The sequence below is a fragment of the Microcebus murinus genome, chromosome X (assembly GCF_040939455.1).
Source record: "Microcebus murinus isolate Inina chromosome X, M.murinus_Inina_mat1.0, whole genome shotgun sequence".
NCBI lineage: Eukaryota > Metazoa > Chordata > Mammalia > Primates > Cheirogaleidae > Microcebus > Microcebus murinus.
This window is the reverse complement of record NC_134136.1, coordinates 62,877,814-62,900,733: the sequence shown is the minus strand read 5'-3', so window position 1 is coordinate 62,900,733 and position 22,920 is coordinate 62,877,814. Positions and strand designations below refer to the sequence as shown.

Genomic DNA, 22,920 nt, shown 5'->3' with positions numbered 1-22,920 from the left:
TTATATATTAGGTGATAAAGGTGTTCATTAAATGTAAATAATTTTTAAAAATATATCAATATTTTTGAAACATTTTACTATCTTAGGATCCTTTAAAAAAATGTGAACTGAAGTCTTGTTAGGTCTCTGAGAAGTCCTTTCTGACAAGGCAAGTTGGAAAAGGTAGAAGCAAAGATAGAAGCAAATCTATACATCACTCAAGGGAGAAAGGGATCTATCACCAACCCTTATCCCAGTGGTTCAAGCTGCAGGATTGGGGGCTAAGTAAACTGATTAATGCCAAGGAGAAGCTGAGGTGAGCTCTCTTCCCAACTCATGCCACATCTGTTACAGAGGACTAGCAAAGAAGCAGCAGGGGGCTGGGTCCAGGCTTAAGTGTAAGCTTTGGTTATTTATGAAAGTAATTAGGCTCGACGAGGTGGCTCACACCTGTAATTCTAGCAATCTGGGAGGCCAAGGCGGGAGGATCACTTGAGGTCAGGAGTTCGAGACCAGCCTGAGCAAGAGTGAGACTCCATCTCTACTAAAAATAGAAAAATTTGCTGGACGTGGTCATGTGTGCCTGTAGTCCCAGCTACTTGGGAGGCTGAGGTAGGAGGATTGCTTGAGCCCAGGAGTTTGAGGTTTCTGTGTGCTAGGCTGATGCCACGGCACTCTAGCCCAGGCAACATACAGAGCAAGACTCTGTCTCAAAAAAAAAAAAAAAAAAAAAAAAAAAAAAAAGATGCAACCTGTATCTGTAGGGTAGAAATGAGAGAATGATACAGTTTCAGGTATAAAGATGATACAGTTTCCTGGAGATGCCCAAGATTTTTTCTTGGGGATGCTAGGTAACTGCAGGTGCAAGATGATAAAGTATAACAACTCTCTTCTCCCACCTGATGGTGAGCCACTTGGGGGCTGGTTACCTTGTGTATTCCCTATTTTCCTTGGTTTTAGCCTAGACAACATCCTTGGCACACTGTAAAACAATCCCTGCTGATTCAGAAGGTTCATAGTTTGCATAAAACTCAAAGTGATCCCTGAAGATCCTCTCTGCTTTCAAGAGGACAGACAACTATAGAATCCTTAGGAAGAGCATTCTCAGCCTGCTTGGAAGGGGCTGGGTCTCTTCTAGCCTCCTGTTTTTACTGCCTGACTCAATACCCAGACAGCTATTAACAGTACCACCGCTCCACCCCCTGAAAACCTCTTACCAAGGGAAGGGGGAGTACAAATGTTCAGGGGGCACAAAACAGGGAACAACTCAATCTCTCTGTCACTGCCCCTTCACAAACACCAAGAATACACCTAAAAAATTAAAGTAATTGAGAAGGCCAAGACTGTATTCTAAATTTGTGCCCTATAGATAGGACCCTATTTTCTAGGGTCTTTAGGATGCTCACCAAATTCTATCAAATTTAAGTCTTTAAAAAAACCTAAATGAGCTTTAGAAGCAGAAATAGAATGACTTATTTTCTAATCACAATGTAGCAAAAGCATAAATTAAGAGGAAAATGGCAAAATTGTACAGCTCTTGGGTCAAAGAGGAATTGTAATGAAAATTACAATGACAATTTTGAAATAATCAGTAAGAGGATTATATACAAAAATCATGGAATGTGACCACAGCCATACTTAGGAAAAAAATCCATGGTGTTAAACACTTTTATCATTAAACTATAAAGAATGAAAATACAATATGCTGGATATTTATTGAAAGCTTACACTGTGTAGGGTCTGAACAAAATATATTTCATTTAATCTTCATAGTACTTATGAATTGTGTACTGTTTTTTACCCTTCATAGTAGTTAGGAGGTGGATACTACATTTTGTTCTTATCTTTTTGAAATGCTCAGAAATATAATTAGGAATATCCATGCAATGTTCTAACTATCTTATCTGTTTCCAAGAACTATTTCACATGTTTCTTGATTCAATGCCAAAAATATTTATCAATGCTTATTATATATAGGGCACTATAACAAAGAGATGAATACTAGATGTTCTCTACCCTGTAAAAATCTAGTCATGTGTGTTTGATATAGATGGAGGGGAGGATTGTACTCATATTAAGATTTCAACTAACACTACTTGCTAAAATTGACTGTAGTAAATGCTAAAGATAATGCATAATCACAGCACCATGGTTGCAGAGAGCAAAGTGATGCCAACTTGGGATGGTGACAGGAATCAATTGCCATGCTTGTTGCCACTGTTTAGGGAAGCAGCTCTAAGTTGTTCAAACAAGTAATTAATGCAAGCGAAGCAGGAAGAGCATATACATTTTCACTTTATTAAAATATTGCATAAATACAGAGCAGTTGGGCACATCCATTCTAAGGCACTGTTCTGGTTTGAATGCAATTCCACAAGAGAGAAAAGAGAAGCCATTACATTCGGTATTTTTCATCTCTACATTCAGACTCCTCCCATATTACATGTTTATTGCTACTGGGATCTCAACTTTAACCCCAGACTTATAGCAGCATCATATAGGGACCTGGATGACAAGAATTACAGACACATCCTGGGTCTAGCACTTAATATGATTTGGCACTTAATTACAAACTCTCTTGCATTGCTCTACATTTGTTTCCCAACTCTTGTTTAGCTAAAGATATAAACTCTTTATGACCCTGACCCATGAATTATATTTCTTTACTAGATTTCATTAAGCCTAGAACAGGACTAGTCAGACATGTAGTAGATAGCCCCCAAATACTTATATGGATATCACTTTCAAGAACTTCAATGGAATGGAAGAGATATACTTTCCCTAATTGTAGTTCATGGAAAGGATGACTGGGTATATTCATAAAGGAAAAATGCTTGAATGTTCTATTTCCTGTATTTTTTTAACAAGGAACTAGGCTCAATGAATATTTTCATGTGTTAACAGCTTTAATTGACAATGAGAATTTTTCCTTTGCTACAGAAATTTGAGTTGTTACTATAAAATTATATATGAATATTTATATAAGTAGCAACTTGTGTGTATATGCACATGTGTGATTATAAGTAAAATTTAAAGAGGTGAGAATCACTGGGCAACTTATAAATTATATGAATTAGTGACCCTCACCTCCTTCAAATGGTATGTGTATATGTGTGTGTGTATGTATATTATACAAAAGATATATATATTTAAACAATTTTTTATAACACCCTTAAAACAACTGGAATAAGTAGTCTTGGGAGCAACAGGACTATAGTGAAAGTTATAGAAATATTTCTTTAAGGCAGTATGTTCCAAGGGATATCTACAGAGTACAGTTCTGTGGGTTATTATTGGCTATACATGGAAAAGGTTCTGGGATCAAATAAGTTTGGAAAACACTGAGTCAAAAGAGGTGCTTTTTCTCTCTTTACTAGAGGACCTTTCAGAGATTCTCATGTGCTAATGTGCACTATGAATCTAGGAAGGGGAAACAGGAAGCAATTCCCAAACTTATTTGCAGAATGTCTTGTAGCACTAAGCGTTCTATGACACATACTTAGGGAGACACTGAATTAAAGAATGGATAAAATTTAAAAAGCATTGAAAGACACATGATTGAATACCAAAGCAGAGTGAAAAGCAATGGATGCTGGTTTTTCAATCTAAATAAAATTAGATTCTATTAATACTTGTATAACTTCAACTGTCAAGTAGAATCTTCCAGACATAGAACTTACTTACTCTGTGAACAAAATAAATTACCAAATTAATACTCTGCTTTAAGTAGTACTACCACAGATTGCCAACTAAGCAGACTAGCGAAATTCATAAGTAAAGGTTAAAAATCTTAATTTCTTTAATCATAAAAAAATTTCAATAGAAATAACCCAGTTCTTACCAGGCAAATGACATCTCCTTCATCATTTTGTCCCTGACACATTTTTATTGTTTGACAAAATTTACTGTCTCTTTGCCATGTGGGGCACATCTAAAGTTTTGAATGAATATAATCATCTTTAATAATGACTGCAGAATAATTATGGTACTGCTATAATAGCTATGTCATATAAACAGGATTATTCATTATATTGACCCTACTCCTGAAAGGATTGTCATTATTTGTATGCTTTATGCTTATACCTATGATATGGTTGTATTGGAACACAAAATTTTTCATTATAATAAAAAAAATAAGAGTTGTGCAGACCAAATAAATCAAATCTAGGAAAGGTGCAAGAGGAGATAGATACTATAGAACTTATATGCCTTGGAAGACAGGTTTTAAAAATAGCAAAAAAGAAAAAAAAAAAAAGTTCTCATAAGCTCAAACAAAAGCTTCGAAGACAAACAGGCTGCTACAGGTTAAGATTTTTTTGAGTTTGTGTCAATTTCTGTAGGACCTGCTTCCCTTAGCAATTCTTAAAGCAATCCTTTAAAGTGAGTGACTTGGTGCATAATAAGGCCTGCTCTCTGTCTGAAGCTTTTAGTACAATGAGTACACTTGTATGGCTTCTCCCCTGTATGGATTCTTAAATGAATAACTAGGCTTGGTCTCTGTCTAAAGCTCTTCCCACAATAATTACATTTTAAAGGTCTCTCTTCAGTATGCGTTCGCTGGTGCAAAGTAAGAGCTGTCAGTCGACTAAAACTCTTCCCACAATTATGACATCTATGAGGTTTTTCACCTGTATGAGTTTTCAGATGTCTTTTAAGACTCGATCCATGACAAAAACTTTTCCCACACTCAAGGCATTTATATGTTTCTTCTTCAGAATGTGTTCGCTGGTGCCCAATGAGATGTGACCGCCGAGTAAATCGCTTCTTACATACAGTGCATTCATAAGGTCTCTCCCCTGTATGAAGTCGTTGGTGTCTATAAAGGTCTGAACTACGAAGGAATCTTTTCCCACATTCAGGGCATTTGTGAGGTTCCTCTCCTGAATGAATTATCTGGTGCCCTGTAAGTTGTGACTTCCGAGCAAAACATTTTCCACATTGAGGGCATTGGTGAGGTTTCTCTCCTGGACTATTTTTGTTATGGGGTATAGGGTTGAGAGGTTCTTCCATGTTGGAGCTCTCAGGTGTCTCTCCTAGAGTGGGGTTCTGATGCTCTACAAGTTTTGTTAAATCTGTCTGTAAATCCTCTGGGGGAGGTTCCCATTGGTTTTCTAATTGTACATAGTCTTTTTGCAAAATGGGACCATCGAGAGCATTCCTCTCTACAGTTACAATAAATGGATACATATTCTCCAGTTTTTTCTGTTTTGAAGGATCTTCTTCATTTTCTATCCCGATCTCAAAACCTGAGAGAGGAGACAGAAACTGCAGATGTCATTGTGTTCCATAGAGAAAAGAGAGTGAGGGAAAATGAACAGTTATATGAAACTACTAGTAGGAATATAGGAATTCCTAAATAGAATTCCAAACTCTTTACCCTGATTAAAGTTAAAATTTTCTTTTCTTTCTTCCCTTGTATACCAATGAAAATTACTTACCTATCTTAGAATCAAGTAATTGTTTCATTTCTTTGGACTCTTGTAATTCCTTCACCCATGGCTCTTCTCTATGCTCCAATGGGAAATTCACGTCAAGCTTTGGTAATGGATATCCTGGCCATAAGAAAGATGGGAAACATGATAGTTTGGCTCATCAAAAGTTTTCCCAAAATTTAGGCTGATTTCTTGGACACGTGACCTTTTCATATGTACTTTCTTCTCAATTACTATTATTTCACCCAGAATCTCTCAGGGCTTTTTTAAAAATAAAAGATAAGGACAAATTGCTCAATTCAAGGCTATTCTCCTCTAATCTTTGGAAGGTGGGTGAATCAACTGTGTGCTGAAATCAATGCACTAAATCATTTCTACATCTATTTTGATAATAGATTTATTTAGGTCAGAGCTAAAATATGAAGTAAATCTTCATAACATTTTGGCATATTTCTTCATAAAGTTTGAACACTGTTATTGAGTGCCAAATGAAGAGAGAGGTAAAAGTAGGAGTCATGAAACTGTTTACTGGAATAATTTCAGTTAAGACTTTCAAATAAAAGGAAATTGAACTGGGCTGGCAACCAGCAAAAACAGTCTTTATGTTTGTTTCAGTTGAAGTCTAGAAGTAGATTCTCTTAAAGTTAGCCCAAATGACTATTAAACAGTATTTTTAACTGTCAGTCTAAGGACAACCAGATGAAGTTTCTAACCACATACTCTCCCCCTGTCTGACCACCCCTGTCTTCACTGACAGCCACTGTGGCTTGTGTCTTCTTTTCTATGCCTCTTCCTCTCCTTCCTCCTCTTTGGCCAAGTTTACTGGTCTTCAATGAAATGTGGGTTGTAATCTACTGATTTGAGATCCAAACATAAGCTGATGTTTAAATATTTTTTTTTTTTTTTTTGAGACAGAGTCTCGCTTTGTTGTCCAGGCTAGAGTGAGTGCCGTGGCGTCAGCCTAGCTCACAGCAACCTCAAACTCCTGGGCTCGAGTGATCCTTCTGCCTCAGCCTCCCAAGTAGCTGGGACTACAGGCATGCGCCACCATGCCCGGCTAATTTTTTTTTTTTCTATATATATCAGTTGGCCAATTAATTTCTTTCTATTTATAGTAGAGACGGGGTCTCGCTCTTGCTCAGGCTGGTTTTGAACTCCTGACTTTGAGCAATCCGCCCGCCTTGGCCTCCCAAGAGCTAGGATTACAGGCGTGAGCCACAGCGCCCGGCCTGATGTTTAAATATTAACATTATGAAAATGACATTAGGAATTTAGTTTGACTAGTAATAGTCGGAAGGAAAATTTAAATTTCAGAACATTCTATCAAGACATAGGAAGTAGACTAAATACCTTATTTTTTCATGAAAAACTATATTTCCTTTTTAAGATTAAGAAACAAAATATGAATTTCAAATAAAACGTTTAATTTCACTATTTTGTTTTTGTTTGGATTTCAAAGCTAAGAGTGAAATAAAAGGGCAATACAGAACAGGTCAAATAAAACTGGAGGTCATGGATCAAAGGGAAGCTGCTGTGAAATTAAAGAGGGAGCAAACTGAAACTTGGAAGAGCAGAGAGTAGCAGAGGCTTAGGTGTAAAATAGTGATTTAAAATCTAGATGTAAGGGAGGAATACTTCCAGCATGATACCATGAAGATCTCTGCAGACCCACTTCTCAGTGAAACTGGTAAGAATTTGTAAAAAATGAAAAACCAAGCAAAGTCTCTTGAAATAGTCCTAAGGGCATATGGCAAACAAAGAAACATCTACATAAGAAAATCTACTAAAATTCAGTAAGAACAGCGAGAGTCTGAAGTAGTTGAATCCAAACTATTCGTCCCCTTTATCCCCTCTCCCACTTCTTCTGCACACTGATAGGGTCAAGAGCCCAGGATATCCTCTCCCCTCAGCTCCCTTTCAGACATCTTTTGGGAATCTCATTATATGCATGTTGGTGTACTTATTGGTGCCCCACTTTTCTCTGAGGCTCCATTCATTTTTCAATTTTAGTGCTGCCAAAGCGAGCACTCCATTCATTTTTCTTCATTCTTTTTTTCCTTCTGTTCTTCTGATAGCACAATCTCTATTGATCTGTCTTCAAGTTCACTAATTCTTTCTTCTGACAGCTTGAATCTACTGTTGAACCACTCCAGTGACTTCTTCATTTCCATTATTATGCTTTCTACTCCACAATTTCCATTAGATTTTTTTGTAATTTCCATCTCTTTATTGATATTCTCTACTTAATGTGATATTGTCATCATAACTTCCTTGATTCTTTAATCATGGCCTTCTCTACTTCTTGGAACATATTCATAGTGGCGACTTTGAAGTCTTTGTTAAATCTGATATCTAGTCACTCTCATAAGCAGATACTGTTAGCTGTTTTTTCCCTCAGTTTATGAATCACACTTTCCTGTTCACATGTAAGTCTCATAATTTTTTGTTAGAAACTCGACATTTTAGGTAATAAACTGTAGCAACTCTGTGTCACCCTCCCAAGGGCTTTTTATTGTTATTTCCTTGTTTTTTTGTCATTGTTGTTTAGTAAATGGTTGGATAATTTTAGTAAAATCTATTCCACCAGGCAAAGTTAAGCATTGTTAAGCAGTGTTAAGCAGTGCACCCCAGGAGGAGGAATATCAGATTAACATTGCTTAACAACATTACCCTAGAATGACAGTTGTTTTGCAGGGCAGAAGAAAATCCTATTTAAAGAAATAATGATCAAAACTCTCCAAATATATTTTTAAAAACATTAAGCTACACGTTTAGGAAGCTCAATGAATTCCAAGTAAAATAAGCACAAGAAATTGATAGATATATCATAGTAAAGACTCTAAAAGCTGCATAAAAGTATAAAGCCTTGAAAAACAGCAAGAGAAAAATGACTCATCACTTATAAGTGAGTTCTTACAAGATTAAAACTGAGTTGTCATCAGAAACAATGGAGTACAGGCTAGAAGGCAGTGGAATAACATATTCAAAGTGCTCAAAGAGAAATGAAAACCGTCAACCATGAATCTTTTATATAGCAATCTTGAAAAATAAGAATAAAGTTGGGGTTCTCACAATTTCAGATTTCAAAACTTACTACAAAGCAATGATAATCAGGATAGTGTGGTATTTCCATAAGAACACACATACAGATCAATGGAATAGAAATGAGAGTCCAGCAATAAATGCATATACCTGTGGTCAACCAGTTTTTGACAAGGGTCTCAAAGAGATTAAATGTGAAAAGAATAGCCTTTTCAACAAATCATGCTGAATACCTGGATGTCCACATGAGGAAAAAATTTATTATTTGGACCCCTACCTCATACCCTATTAAAATTAATTAAAAATGGATCAAAGTCTTAAATGTAAGAATTAAAACTATAAAACTCTTAGATGAAAACATAGAAGTAAATTTTTATGACCTTGGATTAGGCAATCGGTTTCTTATATATGACATCAAAAGCACAAACAACACAAGACAAAACGGTTAAATTTGACTCATTTGAAATTTAAAAAGTCTTTTGTGCTTTAAAGAACACTATGAAAATGAAAAGTCAGCTTACAGAATGGGAGAAAATATTTTCAAATCATATATCCAATAGGGGACTTTTATCTAGAATATACAGTTGACTCTTGAACAACATAGGTTTGAACTGTGTGGATCGACTTATACATGGATTTTCTTCCCTCACCATCCACCACCCCTGAGACACCAAGACCAACCTCTCCTCCACTTCCTACTCCTCCTAAGCCTATTCAATATGAAGATGAGAAAGATGAAGACCTTTATGCTGATCCACTTCCACTTAATGAGTAGTAAATATAGTTGCCTTCCTTATGACAGTCCCCACACCCTGGATGCAGAGAACATGTGCTCAAAATTGAGCTTCTTCATGAATGTCAACTTAATGCACTTCTTATATCTGTACCACACCCCACCCCAATCCTGTTGTCCTGAGTAACATTCAGATACTTCTGGACACTACCACCAATTTGTATTTTGCAACTTTATTCTCAAAACCAATGTCAGCTAAAGATACTTCCCATTCACCTTTGACCCATCTCCCTCCTTTCAGACCTTGGTTGCCATCCTCTACTCTTATATATTGAATAAAATATCACTACTAATGCTGAATGAAATGGACATCTATTTAAAAGGTTTCCATAGATGTCAGTCCTATTTCCGTCTGCCAACGTGGTAAGAACAGCTACGGCTCTAACATAGCAAAGATAAGTGAAGGTGACACTCATATGGCACCAGAAGTTGGCACTCATATGTTGTGGTGGGAGGATAAATTGGTACAATAATTTTGAAGGACAATTTGACAATATCTATTAATGTTTAAAATGCCCATTAACTAACTGATCCTACTTCCAGAAATTATTCCTATCAACACCTGCATATACATGTGCTCACTGCATGTTTTTTAGCTTGCCTCTGTGGCTTCTGGGTCAATGTCAAATGGCAGTAAGAAAGCAGACCCTAATGTCTACTTCTGTTAGGTGGCTCTTTATCCTCAATGTAAGTTATCTGTAAAGCTACTATTACCACCAGATTGCAATGTAAGCTATCTGTAAGGCTACTATTACCACCAGTGGTTGTACAGTAACAAGAAGAAACATCAACTGTTGGTCAATTGGTAAAAAAAAGACAGGACCTAAACTCTACTTCTATGAACTCCAATTTTTTTTAGCTCCCACATGAGTGAGAAATGCAAAGAAATGATAAATTTTTGAGGTGACAGATATGCTAATTACCCTGATTTGATCATTACACAGTATATATACATATTGAAATATCACTCTGTATCCCATACATATGTACAATTGTTACATGTCAACTAAAAATGAAAAAAAAGAAGGGCCCTAAAAGATAGAAAAGAAAGCCTGTTACCTTAAATTTAATTATGTCTTCTGTTTTTTTTTATTAGAACATGATTTTTATTTCATCATATTATGGAGGTACAAATATTGTTAGGGTTACAAATATTGCTCCTTTCCCCCCCTCCTCCCGAAATGTCCAATCCCCTGGTGGTGTGCACCCTACACGTTATGGAAACATACATCCCTTTCCTCCTCCCCACTCCTGCCTGCCCACCACCTGCTAGAAAGTTTTTTTGTTTGTTTGTTTTGTTTAACATTTTGGTTACATTGTATATCTTTGCCTCTCCCTAAGAAGGGTTAGAATTATGCCCTCCCCCTCCAGAATGCTCATCCCATCCCTAAGATTGGGTCCCCCCCCCACCGAATCTCTGGTAGGTATTGCCACCATTTGAAAATCAAAGTTTAAATCAGTCAGTACCAATCTGATGGCGAGTAGATGTGGAGCCCATTTTCCAAGTCTTGTGTTGTCTCACTTTGGATAACAGGCTTAAGCTTAATCCAGGATAGCATAAATGGTGCTAGCTCACTGTCATTTCTTAGGATTGAGTAATATTCCATTGTGAGCATATACCACATTTTAATTATCCACTCATGAATTGATGGGCACCTGGGCTGCTTCCATGATCATGCAATAGTGAATTGTGTTGCTATAAACATTCGTGTGCAGATGTCTTTATAATAGAATGTCTTATGCTCTTCTGGGTAGATGCCTAACAATGCTATTGCAGGGTCGAATGGTATTTCTATTTCTAGCTGTTTGAGGTATCTCCAAATTTTTTTCCACAAAGGTTGCACTAATTTGCAGTCCCACCAGCAGTGTAGGAGTGTTCCTGTCTCTCCGCATCCTCAACAGCATTTGTTGTTTTGGGATTTCTTGATATAGGCCATTCTTACTGGGGTTAGGTGGTATCTCATTGTGGTTTTGATTTGCATTTCTCTAATAATTAGAGAGGTTGAGCATTTCTTTATATGTTTGCATGCCATTATTCTGTCTTCTTTGGAGAATTTTCTTTTCATTTCCGTCGCCCATTTCTTGATGGGATTGTTTGATTTTTTCTTGTTAATTTTTTTAAGCTCTAGATAAATTCTTGTCATTAGGCCTTTATCAGAGGTGTAGAGAGCAAATATTTTCTCCCACTCTGTGGGTTGTCTATTTGCTCTACTGATGGTTTCCTTGGCTGTGCAGAAACTTTTTAATTTTTTTTTTTAATTTTTTTTTTTTTTTTGAGACAGAGTCTCACTTTTGTTGCCCTGGCTAGAGTGAGTGCCGTGGCGTCAGCCTAGCTCACAGCAACCTCAAACTCCTGGGCTCAAGCGATCCTCCTGCCTCAGCCTCCCAAGTAGCTGGGACTACAGGCATGCACCACCATGCCCGGCTAATTTTTTGTATATATATATTTTTTAGTTGGTCAATTAATTTCTTTCTATTTTTGGTAGAGACGGGGTCTCGCTCAGGATGGTTTCGAACTCCTAACCTCGAGCAATCCGCCCGCCTCGGCCTCCCAGAGTGCTAGGATTACAGGCGTGAGCCAGAAACTTTTTAATTTGATCAGATCCCATTTGTTTATTTTTGATGCTGCGGTGATTGCCTTGGGGGTCTTCCTCAAAAATTCTTTATGTCTTCTGTTTTTGAGATTATAGTCTAGAACATTGGTTTTCCAGTGATAATTTGTGTTGTCCAGGATGTTAAACTCATCTCCTGGCTATAGCCAAGAGATCCATCATGGGTATATTCTATTTGACCAAATTAAGTGAAGAATTTACTTAAGAAAAATTCGCTGAAGAAAATAAACAAAAAGAGATTCATTTTTCGTCTAAAAAACTGAAGTAAAAAGTAAAAGGCTAGTAGGTCCAGAGAAGCATGGGTACATGTTTGCTTTAAAATATGCTCCCAAATTCTTTGATATTCTTCCTTTTTTTTGAGACAGAGTCTCACCCTGTTGCCTGGGCTAGAGTGCCGTGGCATCAGCCTAGCTCACAGCAACCTCAAACTCCTGGGCTCAAGTGATCCTCCTGCCTCAGCTTCCCAAGTAGCTGGGACTACAGGATACGCGATACGTGACCATGCCTGACTAATTTTATATATATATATATATATATGTATATATATCCAGATAATTTCGTTCTATTTTTAGTTGAGATGGCGTCTCGCTCTTGCTGAGGCTGGTCTCAAACTCCTGACCTTGAGCGATCCACCTGCCTCGGCCTCCCAGAGTGCTAGGATTACAGGCGTGAGCCACCACGACGGCTAGTATTCTTCTCTTTGAGAGGTGGAATTTTATCTTCCTTCCCTTAAGTGTGCGTTGGACTTAATGACTCTTTTAATGAACGGTAGAAGTGATGGTGTGTGACTAGGTTATCAGAGATATCGTGTCATGCTCCTTGCTTTCTCGTGGATCCTTTGCTCTGGTGGAAGCCTGATTTTGTGAGGACACTCAGGTAGCCTATAGAGAAGTTCCATTGCCAAGGAACCGAGGCTTCCTGCCAGCCCCTGCTGACCTCTTGACAGCAACTACAAGAGATACTCTGAGCCATAAATACCTAGTAAACCCCTCCCAAATTACTGACTCTCTGAAATTGTGAAATGATAAATACTTTTTCCTTTAAGCAGCTAAGTTTTGGGGATAATTTATTATGCAGCAATAGCTATCCAACACAAAGAGGAGAAAATCAACTGGAGGTTAACAAAGAAGGTGCTTCACTGATGAATGTTCCCCCCATCCTATACTCAGGAAAGGCTTTATTAAGCCCCATTAGCAAAGACTGTGCCATAGAGCTCTACTACGCCAAGAAATATCACTATTATAGTTGGGGGTTAGATATTAGTTTATGGTAAATTACTTGGTGTAATAGGATAATCTGAAGAAATTTAAGTTCCAAGAATCTTCTGATGCTTTCTAGGTAGCATTCGTTTGCCCTATATTTTACTTTAAATTTTCATCCTTTTCATAGCCTCATCACCAAAAAGATGTGATATTTGACATTTCACATACATTCCGAGTGAAACCTCATCAACTGAAATGAAAAATCCAAAGCTTTAACAATTGAAAATATGTTCTAATTTTGTTATACTAATTTTGAACTCCACATTTTCAAACATAAGCACAATATATTTTATATTTTTAGCACCAGTGCCTCCTTGCCTCTTTCTTTTTAACTCCAGACATTCTAATATTATTGCCTATCTCTAGCATCTAGAGTGTCTGGCATGAATTCAACTAAAGGGAAATTTTAAGCTTATGTCTTCCTTAGATCACTTTGCATTTTTCACTTAAGTTCTTTTTTTATTTTGCAATAAATGTGTGTGTTTTCAGTTATATTAAATGAATATTGTTAAATAAAAAAAATATATGCACACAATTCATAGATGCCCAACAATCTAATTTTTTGCTGACAGGAAATATATTCCAAACTTGAATATAAAAATCAATTGACTTCTTCCATTACTTTTAAATTTCTTCTCCACTCAGCTGACATTTTGTGCTCTCCACTCAGTCTATAATAGAGTATATTTCACATAATACATCAATGATATTTTCCTTTTTAAAAAAACAGTAAACGTTTAAGTAACCTTTAAATAATGGAGCAATAAGCCTGCATCATTTTGCAAAGCATATTATATCACTTAAAGCAGTGATAAGAACAGGATAATTTCCTCTCTTCTAAATTTGTAATTTTTATTTGATTAATTAATTAATTCTATCTATCCTTTGCTAAATGCATTTAATTTCCATGTGATTTAGAGAGTAAAATATTAACACCAAGATTAATATTGCTACTATGTAATATTTGTACCTGCAATGTTATAAAAGGAAATTAACATGGAGAACCAGAATACATATGCAGAAATATTAAAATTAAAATATTACTAGCTAAGTTTTACCATTTGTTCTAGGCACATATACATAAATACAGAATTTTTTAGAATTTCTCAACAAAGTATGAAATGTAGGTAATGTAAAGATATTGGAACCTAACTGACAATATCATATAGTTCTATGTTGACCACAATATGTAAACATGTATTTGTGGGTTTTTCCTTTTTGTCACATTAAAAAATATGCTGGAGACCTATAAAAACATCAAACTCCACATGTTCAAATCTAAACTCACCTTGACCCACCAAATCTGATCCTTGTCTTATGTTCTCCATGTCACTGAATAACATTACCATCTACCCAGTTCAATGGCCAAAAACCTGGATTCCATCCTTAACCCTTTCTTCTCCATCACGCTGACACCCAATCACTAAGCCCTATTATTTCATACCTGCTAAGTATCTTTTGAATCAGTTCTTTTCTCTCTATCATCACCAACATGCCCCTGCTTTAGAACATCCACCTCTCTCACCTGGATGATGGCAACAACCTACCAAATAGTGTCCCTGCTTCCAGTCACACCCACTCCTAGAATAGCCACAGTGATCTCCTAAAATGCAAATCTGTGTGTACCATTCTGATACTCCAGAACCTTGAATGGTTCCCCACTGCCCTGATAATCAAGTGTGTCTTTTCCATGAGGCTGAAAGTTCCTCATGACCCAAGACCTCCTTCTCTCTCCAGTCTCTTCTATTGCCACTCCTGCCCCTCTGCTCCTCTCCACCCCTTGTACTGTGGCAGGAGGTCTTCTCTCTCCCTCCTGGCCTTTGCAAATGCTGTCCCTTCTGCCCCCAGCCCTCTGCTCTCCCTACCTGCACCACTCCACAGGTCCACTCCAATCCACCCTGTAGGTTTTAATTCAGACCCCCCTTCCTCCTGATGTCTTCCCTCTCAGCCAAAGGCTGGTTAGGTGGCCCTCCTCTATGTTCCCCGAGCATCCTACTCCCTACAACACACCCTTTACAATCCCATTTTCATCACATACAGCAGCAGTCCCCAATTTTTTTGGCACCAGGGACTGGTTTCATGGAAGACAATTTTTCTAAGGACTGTGGGGGTTGGGGGAAGAGGGATGGCGAATGATGGAGAGTGGCTATAAATACAGATGAAGCTTTGCTCACTAGCCCACCTCTCACCTCCTGCTGCGTGGCCTGCTTTCTAACAGGCCATGGACTGATACCGGTCCATGGCCCAGGGGTTGGGGACCCCAGAGATACATTATACAATGATATAATCTGAATCATCCACCAGACTGTAAGCTCCAGGATGGCCAGGGCTGCCTTTCTGTCTCATGTGCTACTGAATCTCCAGGGTCTGGCACAGTGCCTGGCTCTTCATAGATACTCGTATATATCAGCTGAATGAATAAATTCTAAGATGTGGAAAGAAACATAGTTGCTAAGCCCTTGCACTATATTAGTTATCGATGGATCAAACATTTATATTTTTATAACTTGGACAGTTCTTGACTTATTTTCATTTCTTGTGTCTCTTTTATTTATTTATTTATTTATTTATTTATTTATTTATTTATTTATTTATTTATTTATTTTTGAGACAGAGTCTCACTTTGTTGCCTGGCTAGAGTGAGTGCCATGGCGTCAGCCTAGCTCACAGCAACCTCAAACTCCTGGCTCAAGCAATCCTGCTGCCTCAGCCTCCCAAGTAGCTGGGACTACAGGCATGTGCCACCATGCCCGGCTAATTTTTTTTTTCTATATATTTTTAGTTGGCCAATTAATTTCTTTCTATTTTTAGTAGAGACGGGGTCTCGCTCTTGCTCAGGCTGGTTTCGAACTCCTGACCTTGAGCAATCCCCCCTGCCTCAGCCTCCCAGAGAGCTAGGATTACAGGCGTGAGCCACCGCGCCCCGGCCAGTGTCTCTTTTATAGTCTCAGTAATTAATAGTCTCTTCAAAGTGCCAACATGTTGAAACTATGCCTGAGGGAGTCAGGGGAGAGGTTTCTGGATACTCTTAGGCCAATGATTTAATGGTGGGGGTTGGGGCAGGGAGCATTGGTAACAATACATGAAAACTCTAAGAGGGAATAAAACAGAGGAGCCCTGGGGCTATGTGGTCCTGCTACCTTTCTCTACTTGGACTTTCTCCTTCTAGAACTAACCCTTGTGGCATCTGGGCCAGTGATACTCAAACTTTAGTGTGTCTAGCACTCACCCGGAGAGCTTGTTAAATATGCAGCCCAGGCATTCTTGCTGCAGATGGTCTACTTATTACACTTTGAGAAACACTGTACTAGGTTTTGATTTAATGAAGTAGATATTTCCTTTATACTGTGGAAAAAATAAACTCTCTTAAAGGAGCTGAAGAGAACATATTACTAAAGTATCAAGTTTGAATATGCAGCTGAAGAGGACACAAAAGTGCTCTCTAGACCCATAACATCACAGATCCCACTGATTAAATTTTACCAGGAAAAATCAGCCCTAATCCAGAGTATATAAATGCCTACGGTTTCCCTATGTAACATTCTTAAGTCAAAAGCTTCCTGAGAAGGATCATTAGTTTAAGGGGTTTCTATTCCTATTCTATCTCAAGTGCTTTGTTTCCTGCCATTCCCAGAGAGATTTCCTCCCCTTCCTCTTTATCTGAGTAGTCTATTTCCATTGTGTAATCCATGCTTCTAACCCAACCCCAACCCTTGGGCTCTCAAAACAGAAACAAAAGAAAGGAAAGAAAACCCCTGCCTTACCAGGGTCCAGAAAGGGCTGACATTCTGCAGCAGCACCATAGTTCAGCTCCTGCGGCCCTGCCTGTGGGATCCACGTCTCTGCCACTGGGGTTTCTTGGGCTGATCCCATTACCTGGAGTGCAGGTGACTCCAGGTGCATGTTTGGTGGTATATGTGCTGTTCCCACTGGTGCCAGTTCTTCCAAGAGCATGTCATGCATATCGACCTGGGGGAAATGCCAGAACTCATCACTCTAACGTCTAGACCAGCACTATCCAATAGAACTGTAAAGACAGTCAGGCATGTAATTTTAAATTTTGTAGTGCCCATATGAATAAAATTTAAAAGGTCAATCTTAATAGTATGTATTACTTAATCCAATGCAAGCTATCAGGATTTCAATGTGTAATCAATATAAACAATTATTAGTGAGATAGTTCACCTGCTTTTTTCACATCAAGTCTTCTGCATGTGGTGTGTGTTTCACACTTACACCAAATCTCAATTTGTTTTTTTTTTTGAGACAGAGTCTCGCTTTGTTGCCCAGGCTAGACTGAGTGCCGTGGAGTCAGCCTAGCTCACAGCAACCTCAAACTCCTGGGCTCAAGCAATCCTCCTCAGCTTCCCGAGTAGCTGGGACTACAGGCATGCACCACCATGCCTGGCTAATTTTTTCTATATATATTACTTGGCCAATTAATTTCTTTCTATTTTTAGTAGAGACAGGGTCTCACTCTTGCTCAGGCTGGTTTCGAACTCCTGATCTTGAGCAATCCGCCCGCCTCGGCCTCCCAGAGTGCTAGGATTACAAGCGTGAGCCACCACACCTGGCCCCAAATCTCAATTTGCACTGGCCACATTTTAAGTGCTCAAGAGCTGCACATGGCTAGTAGCTACTAGGCAGGACACATCTAGATCATATGAAGATAAGATCTTATATAGTAAAGAAAAGCAAGAAGACAGAGAAAGGAAGAGAAATCACCAACCCATGGTCTCTAGGAAGGAGGAAACTTTGGAAGACTCCTGTTCAGTCAGGCCAGCTACCTGTCCTGAAGCTAACAGCTCCTGCAGAGCAAACCCACACATAAGATCGGACTGCCCTGATGCCCATCTGGAAGCTCCTGTTCCTTTCCCCTAGAAACACTGCCTTCTTTTTTTTTTTTTTTTGAGACAGAGTCTCACTTTGTTGCCCAGGTTAGAGTGAGTGCTGTGGCGTAAGCCGAGCTCACAGCAACCTCAAACTCCTGGGCTCAAGCAATCCTGCTGCCTCAGCTTCCCGAGTAGCTGGGACTACAGGCATGCACCACCATGCCTGGCTAATTTTTTCTATATATATTACTTGGCCAATTAATTTCTTTCTATTTATAGTAGAGACGGGGTCTCGCTCTTGCTCAGAGCTGGTTTCGAACTCCTCACCTCGAGCAATCCGCCTGCCTCGGCCTCCCAGAGTGCTACGATTACAGGCGTGAGCCACCACGCCTGGCCTGAAACACTGCCTTCTGCTCAGCCATGGCACTCCCTAAGCAGAGGTTTCACGTGATAGTTCTGAACAGTGGGCAGTGCCACCACCCCCACCTGGAGTTTTGGATATGCTGGCAGGTGGTAGCTATCAGCATTTAGTGGGCCACACTTCACAATGCAGAACTGTTCCAGATCCCTACTGTGGAATGTCACCCTCAAGTATTTATGTAGGTAAAATGAACCTGTCAAGAATCCCACCCTTTTCGTCAGATAAATACAAAACTTTTTTTTTTAATCCGGGATTTTTTTTCTTTTAGAATATTATGGGGGTACAAGAGATAAATACAAAATGTTTTTGCATATTTTAGCATGACTTGAATTTCCTAGGAATGCACTTCTGGAAAAACCAAAGGACGATGATAATACTTACTGTTCAGATTTAACAAGATTCGTATATCATTTTGGAAAATCACATGATGAGCAGCAACACTGCTCACAGTACTTGAATTGTCTGTGATCAGTACTTGATCAGTCTGAATTTCTGGCTGTCACATCATAGCAATTCTGAGCAAAGATGCAGGCATCTGACAACTTCATGATATTTAGTCAAGTCCAAACATATATACGCAGAAATGCATATTAGTTTATAACAAACTATGTTCCTTTTCCTTTATATCTCTCCTAGACTCTACTTGACCCAGAGTTGGCAAATTTTTTCTTTGAAGAGCCAATAATAAATATTTTTGGCTTTGTGGGCCACATTCATTTTTAGTTCTCCTTCTTCCTCTTTTTTTAAAAAAATAACCCTTTAACAAGGTAAAAACCACTATAAGCTCACAGGGTATACAAAAACAGGCTATGGCCAGATTAGGCCTGTGGGCCAGAGAACAATATAGTGATGCTTTTGTTTGATGCATGCAGGTAGGTTATATTATCTTTGAATTTCATTTAAGAATAATACCGGGGACATTATACACTATTTGTTATAGAAGTCGGACTGCATCTGACAGGGATAGAAGCAACTGACCCATGTGCTATTTCCAGCAGAGGAGAAAAATGAAAGGGACTGTGGGGAAATCCTAGGGCTGGGGAACCACACAGACAGAAAATGTCTGGTCTAGTCCTAGCTGCCTCGGCTATTTCCTTGGGGCTAATTACAAAGATCCTGAACTCTTATCTTACCTGTTGCTCTGGTATGTCAAGTTCTCTCTGTAAGTCTTCTATCAGTGACACAACTCTTTCTCTATTCTCTGGGCAGTGTTCCCTCACCCAGGTCTCTATCTCCGTGGGCAGGATGGTTAGGAATTGCTCCAATACCAGCAGCTCCAGGATTTGTTCCTTAGAGCGCACCTTTGGCTTCAGCCATTGACAGCAAAGCTCCCAGAGTTTGTTGAAAGCCTCATGTGGTCCGGCTGCTTCTCTGTACTGGAATTGCCTGAAGCGCTGACGGAAGACTTCACAATCAGTATCATACTCTTGAAACACGGAGCCCTGATTCAAGGAGGCCTGGATTGCACAACCCAAGGCCACAGCCATCGCCCCCTTCCAGCAGTTTATAGTTTATCTGGGACCTGAAGTCTTATATTCTAACTTGTTTCTCTCTGAAATTGTCAGGGGTCGGGGGAGGTACCTACAGCTGAAGACAGGAAAAAACGAGAAAGAAGAAACAACAGTGGTTACAAGAGGGCATATTTACCACCCTTAACTAACTTAAGTTTCACCAAAGACCTAAAGCAGCAATTAGTAATCTTTCCGGTAAATTTGAGAATCTGATGAAAGCTACAGACTCATTTCCTAGAACAATACACATACACATCCAATTCCACATCCAGTTTCAAAAGCTTACAAAATCTCAAGGCTCATCCATGGACCCTCTAGAACTATGCTGTCCAATATGGTAGCCACGTGACACTTTAAGTTCAGCCAAAAATAAAAAATTAGTTTCTCAGTCATAGTTGCTAAATTTCTAGTGCTCAATTGACATCACTGCAGAAAGTTGTATTGGACAGCTCTGCTCTAGAATTGCTCTAGAATGATCCCAGACTAAGAACACTTACTTTAAATGAACCTCTATAAATCTGTTGGCATTTACCCCACTCCCAGTTTAACACCAACTGTCCTGTGTTTCTGAATATATATAGGTCTGAAAAGAAACAGAAGAGGAATATTAACAATATTTTTTAATAACTCTGAGAGTCCATCTAGCTTTTAGTACCCCTGAATAGCCTTCAATTAAAGAGAACTTAGTGCCATGCTTTGCAAGCGCAGCAACTCATCAATCCTTCATTCTTCTCCATTCAAGGTGTGTGTAATTCAGCCAACATCACCAAGACCCTCATCCTGCCATAGCACTCCCAGTGGCTCTCCTATGAGAAAAATACACTGCAATAGAGGGACCATTAGGAATTTGCTCTGCATTCCTAAATAAGGATATTTCTCGAGTTCACACTATGTGCCAGGTACTCTTTTAAGCATCCTACATATATTAGTTCATTTAACCCTCACTCAAGGTTACGAGCATGGTACTAGTATTATCCCCTGTATACAAATCTGGAAACTGAGGTTTGAGGCTTAGGGGGACTGAAGAATTTTTCCAAAGTTACATGGTAAATGTCAGAGGAAAATGGGGATGAGGTTAAAATTGACATTCTCCTGTAATTCGAATGTCTAAAAACATCAAAATGTTCTTAGTGCAATCACTGAGGTCACTGAAGTGGTCACATACATGTCTCCATGTGTTTCAAGACCTGTACCTGCCCCTGGGCCATAGGTTCTCTCTCTCTCTGCATTTGCTGAGACAGCTCCTGCATCTATGCTCTTCTCTGGAGCTGATTCAAGGAAAAAAATACTCATGACTTTCTCACCCCCTTCCAGCTCTTGCCCCCGTCCACTCTCTCCCGACCCAGTCAACCAAAATCGACACTCTGCCCCCATTTCACTCTTTACCATGATGGTAGCCTAACTTTAGAGGCAGACTGATGGAGGTGTGATAACCTGTTAGCTCTGTGACCCTGACACCCAGTGCTCCTATCTGTTATATGAGGATAATCATAGCATCTACTTCCTAAAATGTTCTGTTTGGATCCAATTGCATAGAAAGCGAATAGTAGCTTGCCTGGCACAGAAGAAGCACTCAATTAAAGTTTATTGCTTGTCAAGACTCATTCCTAGGAAGCTTCTATTTCCCAGAGTCTAGGCACCTAACCATTGCTGGAGGGCATCCAGGAGCTGTGCTGTTTTTGGCTGTGGACCCACCCATTAATCCGTTCCAGCCTCACAGCTGGCCGGTCCTTCCCTGACTGACCCAAAACCTTCCACCACGTCTACCAGGGAATTGACCCTCCGGGTTTCCTTGCATCAGCCCTTCCCAGTGAAAGTTCACTTCACTGTGGGACTAGTGGTTTCTTCCCAAACCTCCCTGTAGTGAATCCGCCCCCACGGGGCCTATGAGTAAAGCGATGTGTAAAAAGAGGGCACTTGGGAACAGCAAGAGTGACACGTTCCTGAAAAGTCTAAAAGCTGATTTAAAATCTGATGCTGGTGTCCTGGGAGTGGACCCCGAGCGCTTCTCGGCAACGACGCCCCTCCACCCAGAGGGGCGCTCTCAGCCCTAGAGAACTCCCAGGAAGGCCCGGTCGAGTTGCAGGGAGCGGCGGCGACGACCCTAGCCGGATAGGGGCCCGCCGCCCATCGCTCCTCCCGGTGTCCACCGCCCGGGACACAGCTGGAACCAGCCAGTTCGCGTGGCCTCGGCTTGCGAAAGGAGCCCCGCCACCCGCGCCCGCGCCCCAGGGACAGCCACGCCCTCTGGCCACTCCGGGACTCACCGCCTCAGCGCCCACGGCTCTCCCAAGCTCACCGGCAACTGCCCATGGCGCAGGCGCGGGGCTGCGCAGCCGACTACAACTCCCGGCAGGCCGCACGCCGCCCGCCCCGCTGTGCGCCCACAAGGATGCTGACGTGGGAGGGGCTGGGACTCTTCCTGGCTTCCAACCAGCCTCAAGCTGTTTTGGAGATGCTCCCATTTCCGGTCTAAGCGTTTCTTGGTCCCAGGGTGTTGGGTGGGGCGAACCCGGGGTCTTGGTTCAAGTGAGGGCTTCTCCTCATCACCCTTTGAGTAATTGGAGCAGGTAGGGATCTCCTTTAAATCTGTTATGACCTGGTCAGTGATTCTCAAAGTTGTGTAGGGAGAATTTCGTAGGAGAGCTTGTTAAAAATTCAGATTTCTGGGCTTTACCCAACACCGTAACGCATTGAATCTCGCATGAGCTTGGGGATTCGCATTTTAATAAACTTTCCTGGGAGTTCTGACTCTGGTCGTCTGCCCGCGGGTCACAATGCCTTTGGATTTGCTTCTTAGTTTCCTCTCTTAGACCTGAGCTTGAAATCTAGCGACCCTGCCCATTCCTTACTGCCTTCAACAGCCACCAGAGGTCGCTCGAGTCTTAGGGTTTGCCCGCTAGCCTTGCCTCTTGCCTTCTAATTGGTCCCTCGATGGTCCCGCCCCAAAGGCAAATTTTCTCTTCTGATTGGTCAGCGGTGAGTTGTGGCGAGACTCGATCCAACGATCCAATGGCCGCCCGGTGCAATGGTGTC

At 40.0% G+C, this 22,920-nt stretch overlaps 1 protein-coding gene across 1 annotated transcript; it reads right to left on the bottom strand.

Moving 5' to 3' along the window:
* Positions 1–805: 805 nt before the first annotated feature.
* ZNF449 (zinc finger protein 449) lies at positions 806–22,229 on the bottom strand. Its single transcript, XM_012747528.3, has 5 exons — positions 22,152–22,229; positions 19,507–19,960; positions 16,885–17,089; positions 5,418–5,531; positions 806–5,225 (listed from the first exon to the last, which is right to left on the bottom strand). Exons 2-5 carry the CDS (start codon positions 19,858–19,860, stop codon positions 4,342–4,344), a joined length of 1,557 nt encoding a protein of 518 aa, XP_012602982.2. The 5' UTR covers positions 19,861–19,960; positions 22,152–22,229; the 3' UTR covers positions 806–4,341.
* Between the last annotated feature and the right edge of the window lie 691 nt (positions 22,230–22,920).